Source organism: Phocoena phocoena, chromosome 2 (assembly GCF_963924675.1).
Source record: "Phocoena phocoena chromosome 2, mPhoPho1.1, whole genome shotgun sequence".
NCBI lineage: Eukaryota > Metazoa > Chordata > Mammalia > Artiodactyla > Phocoenidae > Phocoena > Phocoena phocoena.
This window is the reverse complement of record NC_089220.1, coordinates 14,767,316-14,783,699: the sequence shown is the minus strand read 5'-3', so window position 1 is coordinate 14,783,699 and position 16,384 is coordinate 14,767,316. Positions and strand designations below refer to the sequence as shown.

The 16,384-nt window shown below is 34.5% G+C and overlaps 1 protein-coding gene across 3 annotated transcripts in view; it reads right to left on the bottom strand.

Moving 5' to 3' along the window:
- EML5 (EMAP like 5) overlaps window positions 1-16,384 on the bottom strand; it is a 165,277-nt gene that overhangs the window by 78,696 nt on the left and 70,197 nt on the right. For all 3 annotated transcript variants that reach the window (XM_065872785.1, XM_065872786.1, XM_065872787.1), the window contains exons 9-13: window positions 10,414-10,670; window positions 9,094-9,306; window positions 2,647-2,814; window positions 1,864-1,970; window positions 1,228-1,346 (exon numbers count right to left, since the gene is read on the bottom strand). In XM_065872785.1, coding sequence (XP_065728857.1) covers window positions 1,228-1,346; window positions 1,864-1,970; window positions 2,647-2,814; window positions 9,094-9,306; window positions 10,414-10,670 — 864 coding nt within the window. The remainder of the gene's footprint in view (window positions 1-1,227; window positions 1,347-1,863; window positions 1,971-2,646; window positions 2,815-9,093; window positions 9,307-10,413; window positions 10,671-16,384) is intronic.

Below are 16,384 nucleotides of genomic sequence, written 5' to 3'. Positions count from 1 at the left end.
TACAACACTCAATGAAAAAAGGTGCAGAAAAGTGTATATTGTACACTACTATTTGCATAATACTAAATTTGTATACTATAAAGCAAAAAGTTGCTTTTTTACAAGTGAAAGGGTATAGAAAAGAATATATATTTGTATTTGTTTGTACTATATTATACATAAATATTTCTGAAACTAGGTAACAGTGATTCCCTTTGGGTGGGGGGGAAATGATGGCTGGGAGGGCAGAGGTAGGAAGATAATTTTCAGAGTGTATACTTTTATACACACTGTTCAACCATGAGGATAAAATATATCAATATATATTACAAAAATAAGTTTTAACAACAATTTAAAAATATTATACACATCCGGAAAACAAGTATTCAAATCCTCTCAAAAATGATCAATATAGATAAAATAGATAACTAATAAGGACCTACTGAATAGCAGCACAGGGAACACTACTTAATACTCTGTAATGGCCTATATGGGAAAAGAATCTAAAAAAGAGTGGATATATGTATATGTACAACTGATTCACTCTTCTATACACCTGAAACTAAAACAACATTGTAAATCAACTATACTCCAATTAAAAACCACACACACACACACACAAAATGCTTCCAAACAAACAAAAAGAAATACTGTCTATTTTACCACTGGAGGAAAAATATTTTTACTAAATAAATCTATTTTTTTTCAAATTCTTGAAAACATTATAAGCCAGGTAAGACAATGATTACTAGGTGAGGGGAAGGAAAGAGTTGGACTGGAGACTCTGTTGTCCTGGGATAAAATGTGAGACCTGTATTGCCAGATATTCTAAGAGAATCCAGAAACTGTATTTTATTGAAATTATAATATATAGGCCAAAATGCTTAGGCCAAAACAAGCCACAATATCATTACAAATTAGACATATTTAGGGGAGATGATAATCTCTCACATTTCACTTATTTTGTTTAAAGAGATCCATTTCTATAAATATAACACTAAATTTTCATAAGACAAATTAATTTTTTATTTAATAAATACTTATATAGTGCCAGAAAACATTCTAAGGCACCACAAGTATTGACTTATTTACTCCTCACCAGAACCCTATCAAGAAAAATACTGTTATCTCCATTTTACAGATGGTAAAACAGAAACACAGAGAGGTTAAGTGTCTTGCTCAAAGTCACATAGCTAGTAAATGTGAACCAAAATTCAAACACATAAATGAAAAGTAGTCGTTTTGTACCCGTGAACAAAGTGTAATCGAATACTATTTCCTGGAGCCCGCTCTCTTCTTTTAGAAGTACCACTTTTTTGTTTCTCTTTGTATTGTTCTTTAAGCTGAGGTAGATCTTCCGTGTAAACCTTTAAATAATATACATAAGTAGAAATATTCTTAGAACACAAATTTATAAAGGTGTTATATATTCCTAGTGTAACTTCAGACATCGTGGTTACTATGATTGCTAAAGTTTTAACAACTGTCTTCAATAGGAAGATTCTTTATGAAATTTACTTCCTTGGAAAGACAAACGTATTTACATTTTCTAAGTATCACACTGACAAATACACATTTAGTTTCCATGAAATTTTTATACTTCGTAAGAGAGTATTTTAAAGGAAATAAATGGAAGCGTACTGCGACAAAAAGCACATATAATATATAATACAATACAATACAGGCACAGTTAGTATATCAAGCACTTAATATAAATAACATTTTACACAAGTATACTTTTCACTCTTAAAGGGGGAAACAGCCATACATTTCTTGGAAAATTAAAAACTGCAGAAGATAACAACAGATGAGTAAACAACAGGGAGCAAGATAAAGAAGAAACTAGAATTTTTCAGGAAAAAATCATGTGGTAATAAAAATTACCTGCCGACGGTAGGTGAGCTGTGTCTCTTGTTCAATTTCAGAGTCCAGTTCTGGAACATCAGACAGATCTGAATCTGATTCATCACTATTAGAGTCAGCCAGATTTTCTGTAATTTAAAAAAATGAAACATTACCTGTTTAAAGAAGATTCATTTTCAAAACAGCACAATAAAATTAATGATTAAGAGCTGACTGTGCCAACTGACATGGAGACAAGCCATAAAACAAGCAAATGAAATTACCTATTCAAGTGACACAGATGTCAGTAAACTGTACTACAGATTATCTTCCTCTCCACTCACTGCAAACTCAATAGTTCCTTTAAATCCCTTCACTGGCTCCCCAATGACCGCTACATCAAATTTAAATGTCTGTGCAAATATAAGTGAATATAACCTATAATTAACATGAAAAATAGCTAGAAAATACCATAATGCAACAGATGAACTGACATTAGATAATTTTTCTTTGTCAAAAAAACCATACTGAAACCTAGATACCCATCTCCCAGAGAATACATTAAATGTTTGTTTTACTAATGCATGTTTTTTACTCATCATTTGATAGAAGAAAGTGTAACCAAAAGTACTTTGTAGTCCATGCTCTGTGACAACTGAGTTTAAACATATAGACCTAATATTTTATTTAAAATTTCCACTAATAATAATAATCTATACTGTTAACATACGAGGCTTGTGTATGTTTCAAGAGTAAAATTGTTATTTGGGGGTTACTGAAGAGTTATTTGACAGAGAAATTGTTTAGGCAGTGTGTTCTACTCACCTTGGGGTGCTATGTGAAGAGCATCTTTTAGTTTTCTTTCAGGAATAAATTTCCACTGAAAGACAGAGTGATCTGCTCCACCAATAGAAATAACCCACTGATAATCATGTGACCATCTGACATTAGTTACATGAGCTGAATGGCCAATGTATTTTTTAAACTTGGCCCCTATAACAAAAATATACCTTTAAATTGATAAACAAATGCCAATACACACACACAAAAACACTATAAACAACAATTTCTATACCTGAACCAATGCATCCTATTTCTATTACCTTAATTATGATCAAAGGGGAAAAATGTTAATTCAAAAATTCACTGAGTGAACAAATGAATGAGTGTACATCAAGGGACATAAATCTTTGCTCTACTGATTCACAATATAATTTGGTAAGAACCACAAGAGCTGTGAAGCATTATCTTACTGCTTTGAGAAAAGCCTCAGCTACAAGGGGATCAATTGTTTTTATATTCAGATATTTGAATGTTTTGGCCTGACACCTTTGATCTTAAGTGATATTGACCAATCTCCTCCCCGACTATTCTCAGCCTTAGCTGCGAAAATCCTTTTAAAGCTTAAGCCATCAAGAAAATATTAGCAACATATAAAAAGGACTACACACCATAACCAAGTGGGATTTATGCCAGGAACGCAAGGTTGGTTCAATATACAAAAATTAATCAATGTAATATACCATACTAACCAAAATAAAATACATCCAGTTGTCCCAACAACTATCTTTTATAGTCATTTTTTAAAACCTATATATTTGGTACAATGTCCTTCAATGTGGGTTTGTCTGATGTTTCTTCATGATTAGATTAAGATGTGTTTTTTGCACAGGCAATGTTGTGTCCTTTTGGATACACCATTTTAAGGGGCACCACAGTTCTATCACTAGTGATGTTAAGTAGCAGCATTTGGTTAAGGTTTTATATACCAGCCTTCTCCAACTGTAAAGGATTTGTTTAACTTTCTGGCTAATTTTTTAAAAATCTGTGCAATGATAGGAACCATTTTTGTGGTTCTAAGTTCAGAATACATTTTCTATATCTTGCTTAGATAAACTTGATATTTGGCAACATGTATATGTTCCTGTTAGAGTACACTATACACAATAATGTTTGGTTTCATTTTGATAATGTTTTAGAAGTTTTATTTGAAGTTACAGAAGGCTTGTATTTCAGGATGGCAAAGATCCATCAATTACAAACTGGAGAAAAACCTTCACCTTGGCCATGAATTTAGGGATAGCCATCTAATCAAAGCATAAAAGATGTGACCCAAACTATATAAATTACAACTTACTGCTACCTGACAGTAATGTTATTTTTTTAAGAATCAATTTTTTATGTAGCTTGACAGAAGTCAGTAACTTCCTAGATGGGTAACTTGCCACAGTTCACTCCATAAGTCCAATAAGGTAAGATTTAGTCCCATCCCTCTTATGAGAGAATGCATTATTTGCCTGTCAAGAGGACTCTGGCTATTACTTCCTTTGATGGGGCCCTGTACATACTCTTAGGCAACAGAGAGACTTACAAGGTAAAACCAGAAATTTCAGCAAATAAAATTCCAAGTTTTTAAGGTGTACTAATTTTGTTATGTTTAGAGCAAATGAAGAAGAGTTATCTGAGCACCTATTCTAATTGACTATATTGGGTGATAGTTCCAAAAGAGGTGTAGATAATCCTGTAAGGCCTTCCAAATGATATTCTCTGTGACTTTTCAAAGATCAATTCCTCTGGAAGAACCAAGGTAATTCAACAAGAAAGCTATGGAATAAGTCTAAGGGAAGCCAGTTATTTCTAATCAAAGTGACTTTATTAATAATTATTCAATAGCCAGCACTGTTTATCTAACTATGATAAACAGTTTATCTTAAAAGTAAACCTAGATATCACATCTTGTAAGAAGTGACCATGACTCACCAAGACCAATCATATCCTCTTATCGTGCTTCCAGAAATCCCTGTTATTACCCCATGTATTTATAACACTCAAATGTAATAGTCTATTTACTTGTTAACTCCTCTAATAAACTATAAGCTCCTTGAGGGCAGGATTGTATCTTGTTTATCATACATCCCTAATGCCTGATACATAGCAAACATTCATTAGGTATTTGAAGAAAGGGGAAAGGAAAAAAAAAAAAAGAAAGATCATATTTTCCCTTACTCTGCCTATACACTTGAGGTGAAATGCTAGATTGTAGAGGAGGGAAGAAGAGTAGTGGAGACTGAGAGGGCATGAACTCCAACACTTACAATTCATTAAAGGGGACAAAACATCTGATGTAAAGAATATTAGAGTTGAAATCAAAAGACTAGAGTTTGAGTGTCATCTTGACTACTAAATAGCACAGGAGCTTGAGCACATCAGTTAACCTCTCTTAGACTCCATTTCCATTTTAGTATAAATTGGATTATAAGCTCTCAAAGTCCCTTCATTATTAAAAACTGACATATAATAGGAAATGATAAAAGAACATTTAAGGCCTAAACAGTATGTCATCAATTAGGACTAACATCTCAGAGAAAAGATTTATCAAAGCAAGCTAGAATGGTCATAGCTTTCCTAATTTAAATGAGAACAGAATGATAATTCTTGGTGAGGATAAAGCAATAGACTGAAATATTTATGTTTCAATGATCCCATGTCTTTTCTATTTTAGGGTATATTTTAACACAAAGTTAATATGAGTTAAATCTCTTCAATAAATTGTAGCAATATGACAAAAGATTTTTTTCCCATTTAACAATGTTTTGATGACCTTAAAACTTCTAGATATAAAATATATGAGAATATCTTTTTTGACCCTAGTAAAAAGTAGAATTCCTTAATACATAAAACACCACTGTTCAGAAAAAAAAAAAAGAGAAACTGATTTGACTACACTGAAATAAAAACTAGTCAACGAAAGACATCATTAAAAAAAATAACAAACTCAAAAAAAGGCATCTATAATCCATAAAAATTACAAATCATTTGTATCTAGAGTATATAAAATTATTTCTATAAAACAATAAAAGAAATAACTCTAAAAAATAGGCAAAAGATATGAACTTGTGTTTGATAGAAGAGGAAATGCCGAAAATCAAAAAATATTGGAAAAGATGGTCAATCTTATTAGTAATTAGATAAATGTAAATTAAGACAATGTGACACCATTTACACCAACTAGATTTACAAAAATAAAAAGTGTGGCAATGTCAAGTGCTTAAGAGGATGTAGATCAACAGGGTTTGTAAAGTGGTATAACCATTGTGGAAAACGATTTGGCGTTTTCTTATAAATTCTCTATGACCCAGCAATTTCACTCCTAATTATACATCTTTGGAAACTTGTATATCATCGCAAAAGACTAAAGAACCCAAATGTCCACTGACAGGAGAATAAACACATGAACTGTACCACATTTTCACAAGTATTTTACAGCAATGAAAAACAAATACACTAGAGCTATATGCAACAATATCTTAGAAATCTCAGAATCTTAGAAAAGCGGTGTTGAATAATTCCCCATCACAAATCTGTTTTATTGTTTGATATTTGTTTTTCCAATGAATTTTCTTCTGGAATCTAAAAAATATTTTTACCAAATAGAAATGTTCATTTGTCAGTAAGTACTGAAAGAGTCTTGGCAATTATTAACAGTGATGAAGGTGTCAGATTAAAGCAACCATGCCCTCACCTCTCCATACTCCCCCACCCCGCCTTCTCACCCACCACCACAGCCTCTGTGCTGCTGCCTGGGAACAGTCTGATTATTTGAGAGAGATTATGGTCAAGAGCAGGAGAATCTAGAAAGAAAGAGGATAACAATGGACAAAAAAAAAAAAAAAGAGGAGTAATGCTCCTTTGGTCTGGGATTTGAGGGGGCTAAATGTGGAAGAGGAACATTCTGGGCTAACCTCACACATTTTGTGCTGCAATTACAATGATTCTATAACGTAAGCTACTTCTATTATTTAACTTCTTTCCACATTTTGTAAAAGCTTCACTTCTTAGAATGTAATGGATATTACTTAAGTGGATATCTAAAATACATTAATACATCAGACACAATCTTTTCTCAATCTTAAGTTGGATCAATAGCACAACTTATTGTAATGAAATAATGTACAACTTCATAACTAATCTAAAAGAGAGTTTTTCTAGTAATACTACTAGCTTTATGCAACTATGTAAATTCAATAAATACAGAATCTTAAAATACTTCTACTAATCTTTGTCTTCTTCTCTCCCAATTACCTACCAATAGTCTCAAGCTGACTCACAAGTGCCTAGAAATAAAAACCCTTACCATAAAATAAATGTCTAACAAAAATCTAAAAAAAACAGAAAGTAAGAAAAACAATTTATATTCTTGAAGCAGTAACTGAACAAGACTAACTTTTCTTAAAGACTTTGGTAAAATATTCCTACAGCAATTCAGAAGACTACTACACATTTTGTAAATGAAACAAAATTATTGAGCAACAAAAATATTGTCTTCCCTGTTGCAGAAGATAAAGCTTGCAAGTAAATCCCATGCATTTGACTATGAAAACTCAGAAAATTACTCTTTTTCTGCAGAGAGGTCAGTGTATGAAACAGTGAGTAGAAGCAATGTCTAAGATTAATATCACCATGATTAATCTTACTAAATCTCACACCTTCTAACTAGGCAAGTATCATTTTGAGTCACAATAAAATTTGTTGTGCCTGGTGACTCTCATGTCCTGGCTATGTGGTGGGATCCAGAAATACGGTACTTCAATTGCTAGAGATTTGTTAGCCTTTATTAACACCCTTAGCGTTACTTATGGAGGTACTTTCACATGCACCTAGGAAGCTGACATGTTGCAGGCAGGAAGTGACAACATGGCATAGCTGGCAGGATCTGGAACTCACCACTTTACTGTAGAGGTATAGCAATTACCAGTCTAGACTTCTGGGAAACTTGCGCCCTTAAGTTTAACATCAAGGGGACTACCTAAACTATTTGAACAAAACTATTTCTGCTGTTTCCAAAATTACCTTTTTACTAAATTGCATTTTAACATTTGTCCAACAGCTTTTATTAACCGGGTGAAAATCATGACTGCATCTGCTATAGATGTTGATACTCTATGAATACACTCAGTGCACCTAATATAAGGCCCTATATTATGAGAGAGTTCTTTGAAAATTAAATCTCAGAAGAAACTTGGCTTTCTCTGAGTAGTAATAAGTATGCTTTTTTTTTTTTTTAAATAGCTAAAGTGAAAATTATTTTGTGCCCTGCTTTATCTAATTTTTGGTTTCCAGGAAGCTCAGATTCAATTTTGATGTTTGACTACTGAAGAAGAAAATATCAAACATTTTCTTTATCTGATTTTAATATAGTATTTCTATTTATACTTCCCGTGGTATGAATTATTTACTCATATAATTATTTTAGTACTTATGGACTTGTTATAAGCTGACTCAAATACTTTCTGGAACAAGGCATGGAACAAATAAATGACTAATAGAGCATTTCATTTAATTATTCTCAGGTCTATTAACAGAATGATTAATATCATCACTTTAAAAGAGATCCAAGAAAAAGAGGTGATACATATTATATATAGAGAATAACCAGTGATAAGACCCCTTATTTTTCTCCCACCACCAGTTATGAAAAATAAATGTCAAAACAATACATGTTAAGGATTTTAAGCAAAAACACACTCTCAGATAAAAACCAACAAACAAACCAATAGATTCCAAACTGTGACCTGTACTCGCACAGCTGACTACTTCATCAGAATTCTTGAGAAAATGACATAAGAAAAATGTCTCCTAAAAGATATATGTTCAACAAGTTAAATGATTAAAGATAATAAGCCATAAGAAAAGTATAACTATCATTGTACATCCCAACTATATGAAGCAATTCTGGAAGTGGGGAGAAAAATGATTCTTTAAAAAGAAAGAGGTAAAGTATTAGCCCATTTATAATATATGAATTCAAAAATCATTTTCTAATAAAAACTTCATATCCAAAAATAAATGTAACATATGACAATAATTTCTGAATTATCAAAATACTATAACTAATTCTGTTCATTTTCATGAAATCCTTCACCAAACCAACAGCACACATATTTTAAAAAGTATAAACTCTCTTATTTATCTTAAGACTAATTTTCTTTAAGAACTTAAGTCTTTTTTTTTTTTTTTTTTTGCGGTACGCAGGCCTCTCACTGCTGTGGCCTCTCCCGTTGTGGAGCACAGGCTCCGGACGCGCAGGCTCAGGGGCCGTGGCTCATGGGCCCAGCCGCTCCGCGGCATGTGGGATCTTCCCGGACCGGGGCACGAACCCGTGTCCCCTGCATCGGCAGGCAGACTCTCAACCACTGTGCCACCAGGAAAGCCCAGAACTTAAGTCTTTTATAAGACAGAGGTTAATTAATAATATTTTGAAAGAAAAGATACCTTTTCTTAAACAAGGATATCGAAATAATTTTACAATTCCATAGTCATCAGCTGTAACTAAAACTTGGCCAGTATAGTTTCCATCTACTGAGTTTATATCATTGATATCTGAATACTTGGGCCAAATTCCATTTACTTCAAGGCCTGAAACACATGTCCATGAAGCCCAATGAACACCTTTTATTTCTTCTTTATTTGTCACTTCTTTTCCTCCTAAAAATAAATCATAGTATTAATTTAAGAAGTTATTTCCTTTGATTTTTACTCAAGCATAAACTGTACTGATAACATGGTAAACTCCAAAATTTAAATATCTTCTCCATCCTGTTAAAGGAGAATACATGAATAGGTAAGTGAATATAGTAAGGAAAGGAGGAAATTAAGTGCAAGGAGTTGTTAAAAAGCCACTACCAAAATTATGCTGATTCAGAGACATACAGATTTGATGATGATGTAGCTTAGCAGGTTCATGCATGTGGACAGTAAAACTGAACCCTATTAAAATCATGCTACAGATCAGTCACAATGGGGTAAGTTAGAAGGAAAAGTAAAAGCTATACAAAAGTGGCAAATCAGGTATTGAAAAAGAAACCTAAGAAGATACACGGTTGAGAAAGATAACTGAAAGGATCGCAAAGGAAGGATGAGTGACAAGTAATACATTTATGTTAGGTAATAGGACTTCAAGATTCAGTCAATCTTCATTACATACAGATTGTTAATGAAAACTTTTGGAGAGATGCATTAATTTAAATATGCAGCTACTCTTGTTAAATAAGTTATTTTAATATAGTGACTAATTCACTAAGCATCATACTAAGTAAAGGGCTGAGAGATAATATTTTGATGGCTGTTTTTATTCTTCTCTTTTTAAATCTTTGATAAAAATTCTGTTTTTCAAAATTAGTTTGTTAGCTATATTATTAATATTTGCAAAGTCTGAGATAACAACAAAAACCCAATTTATAGTCAGACATCTGTATCAGTTGTATTTAGTTAATTAGTTGTACCCATTAAAAATGGCATTTTGACTTTCTAATATACACTAGGACTTTACCATATACTACTCATATGGCATGGATTTCAACATAAAATAGGTCTTAGATCCTCCAAGCAATTAAGTTTTAATTAAGAACCAAAAGGATTTCAAATGATAAGGCAGCCATAGAGAAAAGATCACAATGCCTGAAATACTAGCTTGTATCTTCTTTGATTTCCTATAATCAAATGTAACTTACACTCTGCCTCTAATGAAATTCTAAGATATTTTAAAGGAACTAAAAATCTACAAATTATAAATAATTTATAGGAAATTTTTACCTGGCATCCTATAAAAAAGTCTTTTACCATTCCCATCATTTGTTTGTAAATATCTACTGTCTGAGGACCAGTCCAAGTGAGTGATGAAACTAAGTGATCCAACACATTCCCCCAATTTTTTGTAACGCTGAGAAACTCCATAAATATCAACTGAGCTGTCATTGCATCCAACAGCAAGGTAAGTTCCATCTGGTGAATATTTTAACTCATGAATTGCCTCCTTCCGATCTTTAATATGTACAACTTCCGTCATATCTCTGTAAAGAGAAAAAAAATGAGACCATACACAAAGAAGTAACTACAGAATTAGTTCACTTTTCAAATGTGTCTAAAATGACTGTGAGGCTGTATCAAGTATTTATAAACCATAAAACAAATGTAAATGAGACAAGTAGTATTAACTCAGGAATAATTTTGCTGAACAGAAATACATGAGGACAATATATGCTGGAAGTAGAGAAAAATGCTAAATTTCAGTTCCTAAATTACTTAATTTTAAGTAGTTCAGAGATTCATACTAAATTTCTGGAGTCATACAATAAAGGAAATAAAGTCATGGATTTTTATGATGAAGTTCCTTATAAGTACTGAGTTTATGAAAAATGCTTAATTATAAAAGCCATGATTTTCAAATTAAATTTTTGTAATGAAGCAAATGCACAAAATTGCATCCAGGAAATAAAGAAATGAGAAATTGATTTGTATTATTTCAGTAATACATTTGAATGTATATCTTTATATAGATACCACTAGTTACTTTTATTTCAACCTCTTTGACCTTTTTTAACAGAATACAAATTCTTCCCAATTAGCGACAATGTCAGCCAGCAAAGTTAAATATTTTTAATGATGCCTTATAACTGACTTTCCAGAAAAATAACAGGTACTGGTAATAGCCATAAAAATGGGTAAAGGGCTTCCCTGGTGGCGCAGTTGTTGGGAGTCCGCCTGCCGATGCGGGGGACACGGGTTTGTGCCCCGGTCCGGGAGGATCCCACATGCCGCGAAGCGGCTGGGCCCGTGAGCCATGGCCGCTGAGCCTGCGCGTCCGGAGCCTGTGCTCCGCAACGGGAGAGGCCACAACAGTGAGAGGCCCGCGTACAGCAAGGAAAAAAAAAAAAAAAAAAAAATGGGTAAACACTTAGTTAAACACTACTGAGTTTCCAAACATGTGGAGTTGGTGGAGAGGCGGAGAAGAGAGAGGCAGCAAGGGAGAAGGGGCAGGAGGAAGTGAGAATTCTATTTCTAACTAATGCCAGGGACGTTTTCCAAATAAATTTTGCATTACCCATCTGAAAGGTTATCAACAGATAATTCAAGAATAAAAGCTTAAATGGTCATTTCCCAATTTTTACAGTTTCTAAATGGACAATTTAAAGCAATAAAACTCATATTTCTTTCAGTAACATTAAGTATTTAACTGTTTTAGGCACATGACACACAAAGATGAACTCATCTTCTGTGAGAGACAGAGATAAAGTAATTATACTTTATAATTGAGAAAATGTAGTGAGTGCTCAAAAGGTTATGTGTGAAGTTCTATAAGAAACACCGAAAAATGGTTAAGACTAAAGGCAGGGGACTTCCCTGGTGGAACAGTGATTAAGAATCTGCCTGCCAATGCAGGAGACATGGGTTCGATCCCTGGTCTGGGAAGATCTCACATGTCAAGGAGCAACTAAGCCCATGCACCACAACTACTGAGCCCACGATCTAGAGCCTTCGAGCCACAACTACTGAGCCCATGCACCACAACTACTGAAGCCCATGTGCTTTAGAGCCCGTGCATCACAACTACCGAGCCCATGCGTCACGACTACTGAAGCCTGCGTGCTCTAGGGCCCACGTGCCACAACTACTGAGCCCACGTGCTGCAACTAGCCACCGCAATGAGAAGCCCACACACCACAACGAAGAGTAGCCTGGCTCGCCGCAACTAGTGAAAGCCCACGCACAGCTACAAAGACCCAGCATGGCAATCAATCAATCAGCAACTAAAAGACTAAAGGCAGGAAGGGACCAAGGAAGAGTGATACCTATTTGAGCATAAGACCTGAGGGGCTGGCTAAGTATAAAAGATTGAAGGTTTTCCAGAAAGAAGACACAGCATGAGCAATGCAAATACATGGCACATTTGAAGAACAGTAGATAATACAACGTGGATACAAGATAAGTGGGAAAAGCAGTGACTTGATGGGGTTAAAGAGATAAATTGAGGACAGTGTGTAACAGATCTGATACATTGCCAAGGAACCTGGGCTTTACCCTGGTGTTAATCATATAAAGAAAGAGACGAAAATCATCCCCTTAACTACAAAAGGGAATCAGAACAAAACAAAACAAAATAAATGAAGGAAAAAAAAGTACTTTTTAAAAGAGCTTTCCTGGTCAACGTCACTTTTGCCTCAGACCCTGCAACTTGCAAGGTCCTCTTCCTAAGCACAGAATAATGTAGCTACTTCTACCTTTCCCAGTGACTTCTTCCTTTCAGTTTTAATTTAAATCCATGCATCTTACCTCCCTTTCTTCATACCATTCATCCATCCAACCACTCAGCCATCCATTAGTACATCCAGCCATTCATCTATATCTATATGGAGCAAGATCTTTAAGAAAACATCTAAGACACTATTTGAAAGCTTTTCTTTTTTATACCTTCTTTATTAAAATATAATCATTCCAGTATCAATCATGAACATTAGTTAAAATGCTCCTGGAAAATTCTTCAGAATTATTTTGGTAATTTTTTTTACAGCTTTTTTGTTCTAGGGACTTAACTGCTCCTAGTTAACAAGAGAAATAAGTGTGGATATCTGAGGTTGTCTCTTGCTTTCTACCACTGTGGCCCTGTCCACCAACCAACACACGCACATAGAGAAGAAACCAACAGTGAGGGAAAGAGATTCTGATTGACTGGTTTTATAGTATGTATTACGTTATTACATCAACACTATGAATTATAACTATCTTCTCTGACAAAGTTTCTTTGACAAATTTACAAGTAAGAAGACTATTATTAGATGAAAATGTATTGATTTCTAAAAATTCTGAATTAAGTCTTCTGGGAAACTGGTATGCAAATTCTGTGATTTCTTTAAGAAGCAGAGGGAGGTCAAAGCCTGGGAATACTCATACATTAGCAGTCCGTAACACATCACAAAAGTAAAAGTACTCAATATTAATAGAGCATATATATTGATAGAGCATATAACAGAAGAACCGTTCCTAGGTGAAGGTGTTAGAGGAAACAGACCAAAAGAAGTGGAGTTTAAACTTCATTCTGAGGAATTAATGGGACTTAGCTCAGCAGAAGACAGGAACTGGGAGGAAAAAGCCTACATTCCAGCAGAGCTAAAACTATGTGAAATTGCTGATGGCAAGAGAAAGCATTCAAGCTCAGCTTGAGAAGCCCAGTATAGTGGTACTGAAACAAGCAAAGGGGGCTTTGATGTGAGCAGAGTCTCGCAGGGAAGACTAAGGGAAAATTATAAAAGTCTTCATACATCTAAAGATTTTTGGCCTTAACTTGTAAATATAAGCTAGGGTGGGATGAATCAATCAGATCACTAATCTGGTAAAAACAGAGTAAAAAACAAATTGAAGGAGTATAACAGCAGGATTAAGACCAATTAGAAGACTACTACAGATGGTGGTTGCTCAGACTTCAGAAAGAAGTGAAATGATCTGAAATATACAGTATTATACAATCCATACTATTATAGAGTATTTAGTATATGTTAACGATATTATCATTCTAATCTTATTCACAAACCTCAACTAAAATGCTCCTAGACAATTCATCAGGTAAGTAAAATCAACAGGATGTAGTGATGGATTATAAATGGTGGTTACCTCCTAGAGAAATGGAAATAAAAACAAAAATAAACAAATGGGACCTAATGAAACTTAAAATCTTTTGCACAGCTAAAGAAACCATAAACAACACAAAAAGACAACCCTCAGAATGGGAGAAAATATTTGCAAATGAAGCAACAGACAAAGGATTAATCCTCAAAATATACAAGCAGCTCAATATCAAAAAACAACCTAATCCAAAAATGGGCAGAAGACCTAAATAGACATTTCTCCAAAGAAGATATACAGATTGCCAACAAACACATGAAAGAATGCTCAACATCACTGATCATTAGAGAAATGCAAATCAAAACTACAGTGAGGTATCACCTCACATAGGTCAGAATGGCCATCACCAAAAAATCTACAAACAATAAACGCTGGAGAGGGTGTGGAGAAAAGGGAACCCTCCTGCACTGCTGGTAGGAATGTAAACTGATACAGCCACTATGGAGAGTATGGAGGTTCCTCAAAAAACTAAAAATAGAGATACCATATGACCCAGCAATCCTACTACTGGGCATATACCCTGAGAAAACCATAATTCAAGAGACATGTACCACAGTGTTCACTACTGCACTATTTACAGTAGCAAAGACACGGAAGCAACCTAACTGTCCATCGACAGATGAATGGATAAAGAAGATGTAGCACATATATACAATGGAATATTACTCAGCCACAAAAAGAAACGAAATTGAGTTACTTGTAGTGAAGTGGATGGACCTAGAGTCTATCATACAGAGTGAAGTAAGTCAGAAAGAGAAAAAATATGCTAACACATGTATATGGAACGTAAAAAAAAAAAGGTTCTCATGAACCTAGGGGCAGGACAGGAATAAAGACACAGACGTAGAGAATGGACTTGAGGACACAGGGGAGGGGGGAAGGGGAAGCTGGGATGAAGTGAGTCAGTAGCATTGACATATATACACTACCAACTGTAAAGCAAAGAGCTAGTGGGAAGCAGATGCATAGCGCAGGGAGATCAGCTCGGTGCTTTGTGACCACCTAGAAGGGTGGGATAGGGAGGGTGGGAGGGAGGCTCAAGAAGGAGGGGATATGGTGATATATGTATACATATAGCTGATTCACTTTGTTATACAGCAGAAACTAACACAACATTGTAAAGCAATTATACTCCAATAAAGATGTAAAAAAAAAAAAATGGTGGTTAGAGAGAGAGGTATCAATGATAATGCCTAGGTTTTTGGCTTATACAAGAACATGGACAGAATAGGGCCCAGAGACAGAAGATCAGTTTGGGAGGGGGGATGCTGGGTTCAGCTTTGGACATGCTGAATTGCAGATGTCTTTGAGATACCCAAGTGATGTTAAATAAGCAACTGAATATGCATGACTGGAGTTTAGAGGCAATAACAGGGCTAGAACTATGCATCTGGGATCATCAAGCTATGTGTAGTAACTGAAGCTACAGGTAGGATGAGATTACCTAGTGAGAACATACAGACTAAAAAAGAGCAGGAAGCCTAGAATCTGAGCTTTGAGGGACTTCAATTTTACTGGGTAGGCAGAAGATAATTAGCATATAAAGAAAATGGAGCCAGAGGCTGCAAAGACAAAGAGAATTAACATCTAAAGCCAGGGAAGAGCATGTTTTGAGAAGGAGCAAGTTATTCAAGGGGTCAAATTTACTGCTGAGAATCAATTTAGATGAGAACTGAAAAATATCTCCTGGTTTTAGTTACAGGGCACTATTAGTGAGGGTTTTCCAATTTAAAGATGAAGGCAAAAGCTATATTGGAATGGGGGTAGAAAGTTGATAAGTTAATTGGAAGGAAAGAGAGATAGTAAAATAGGCAGGTTTTTGAGATTTTTACTGTGAAAGAGAAGAGAGATGTGATATAACCAAAGAGGGCCTCAGGCTCGAGGTAGGAATTTTAAGATAAGACATATTTGAGCATGTTTTAATAGTGCTCTTGGTGGGGGCAGAGAGACAAAAACACCTTCGATGTGAAAAAACAATGGACATAAAAGAGTTACTTTTTGAAAGCCAGGAAACAACTTTCAGAACTTATTACTCCCATGAAATGAGGCAGACAAAATATAAATATGTTGAAAAAAAATTAAATGAATGTGTGATTAGTTAGGGGAA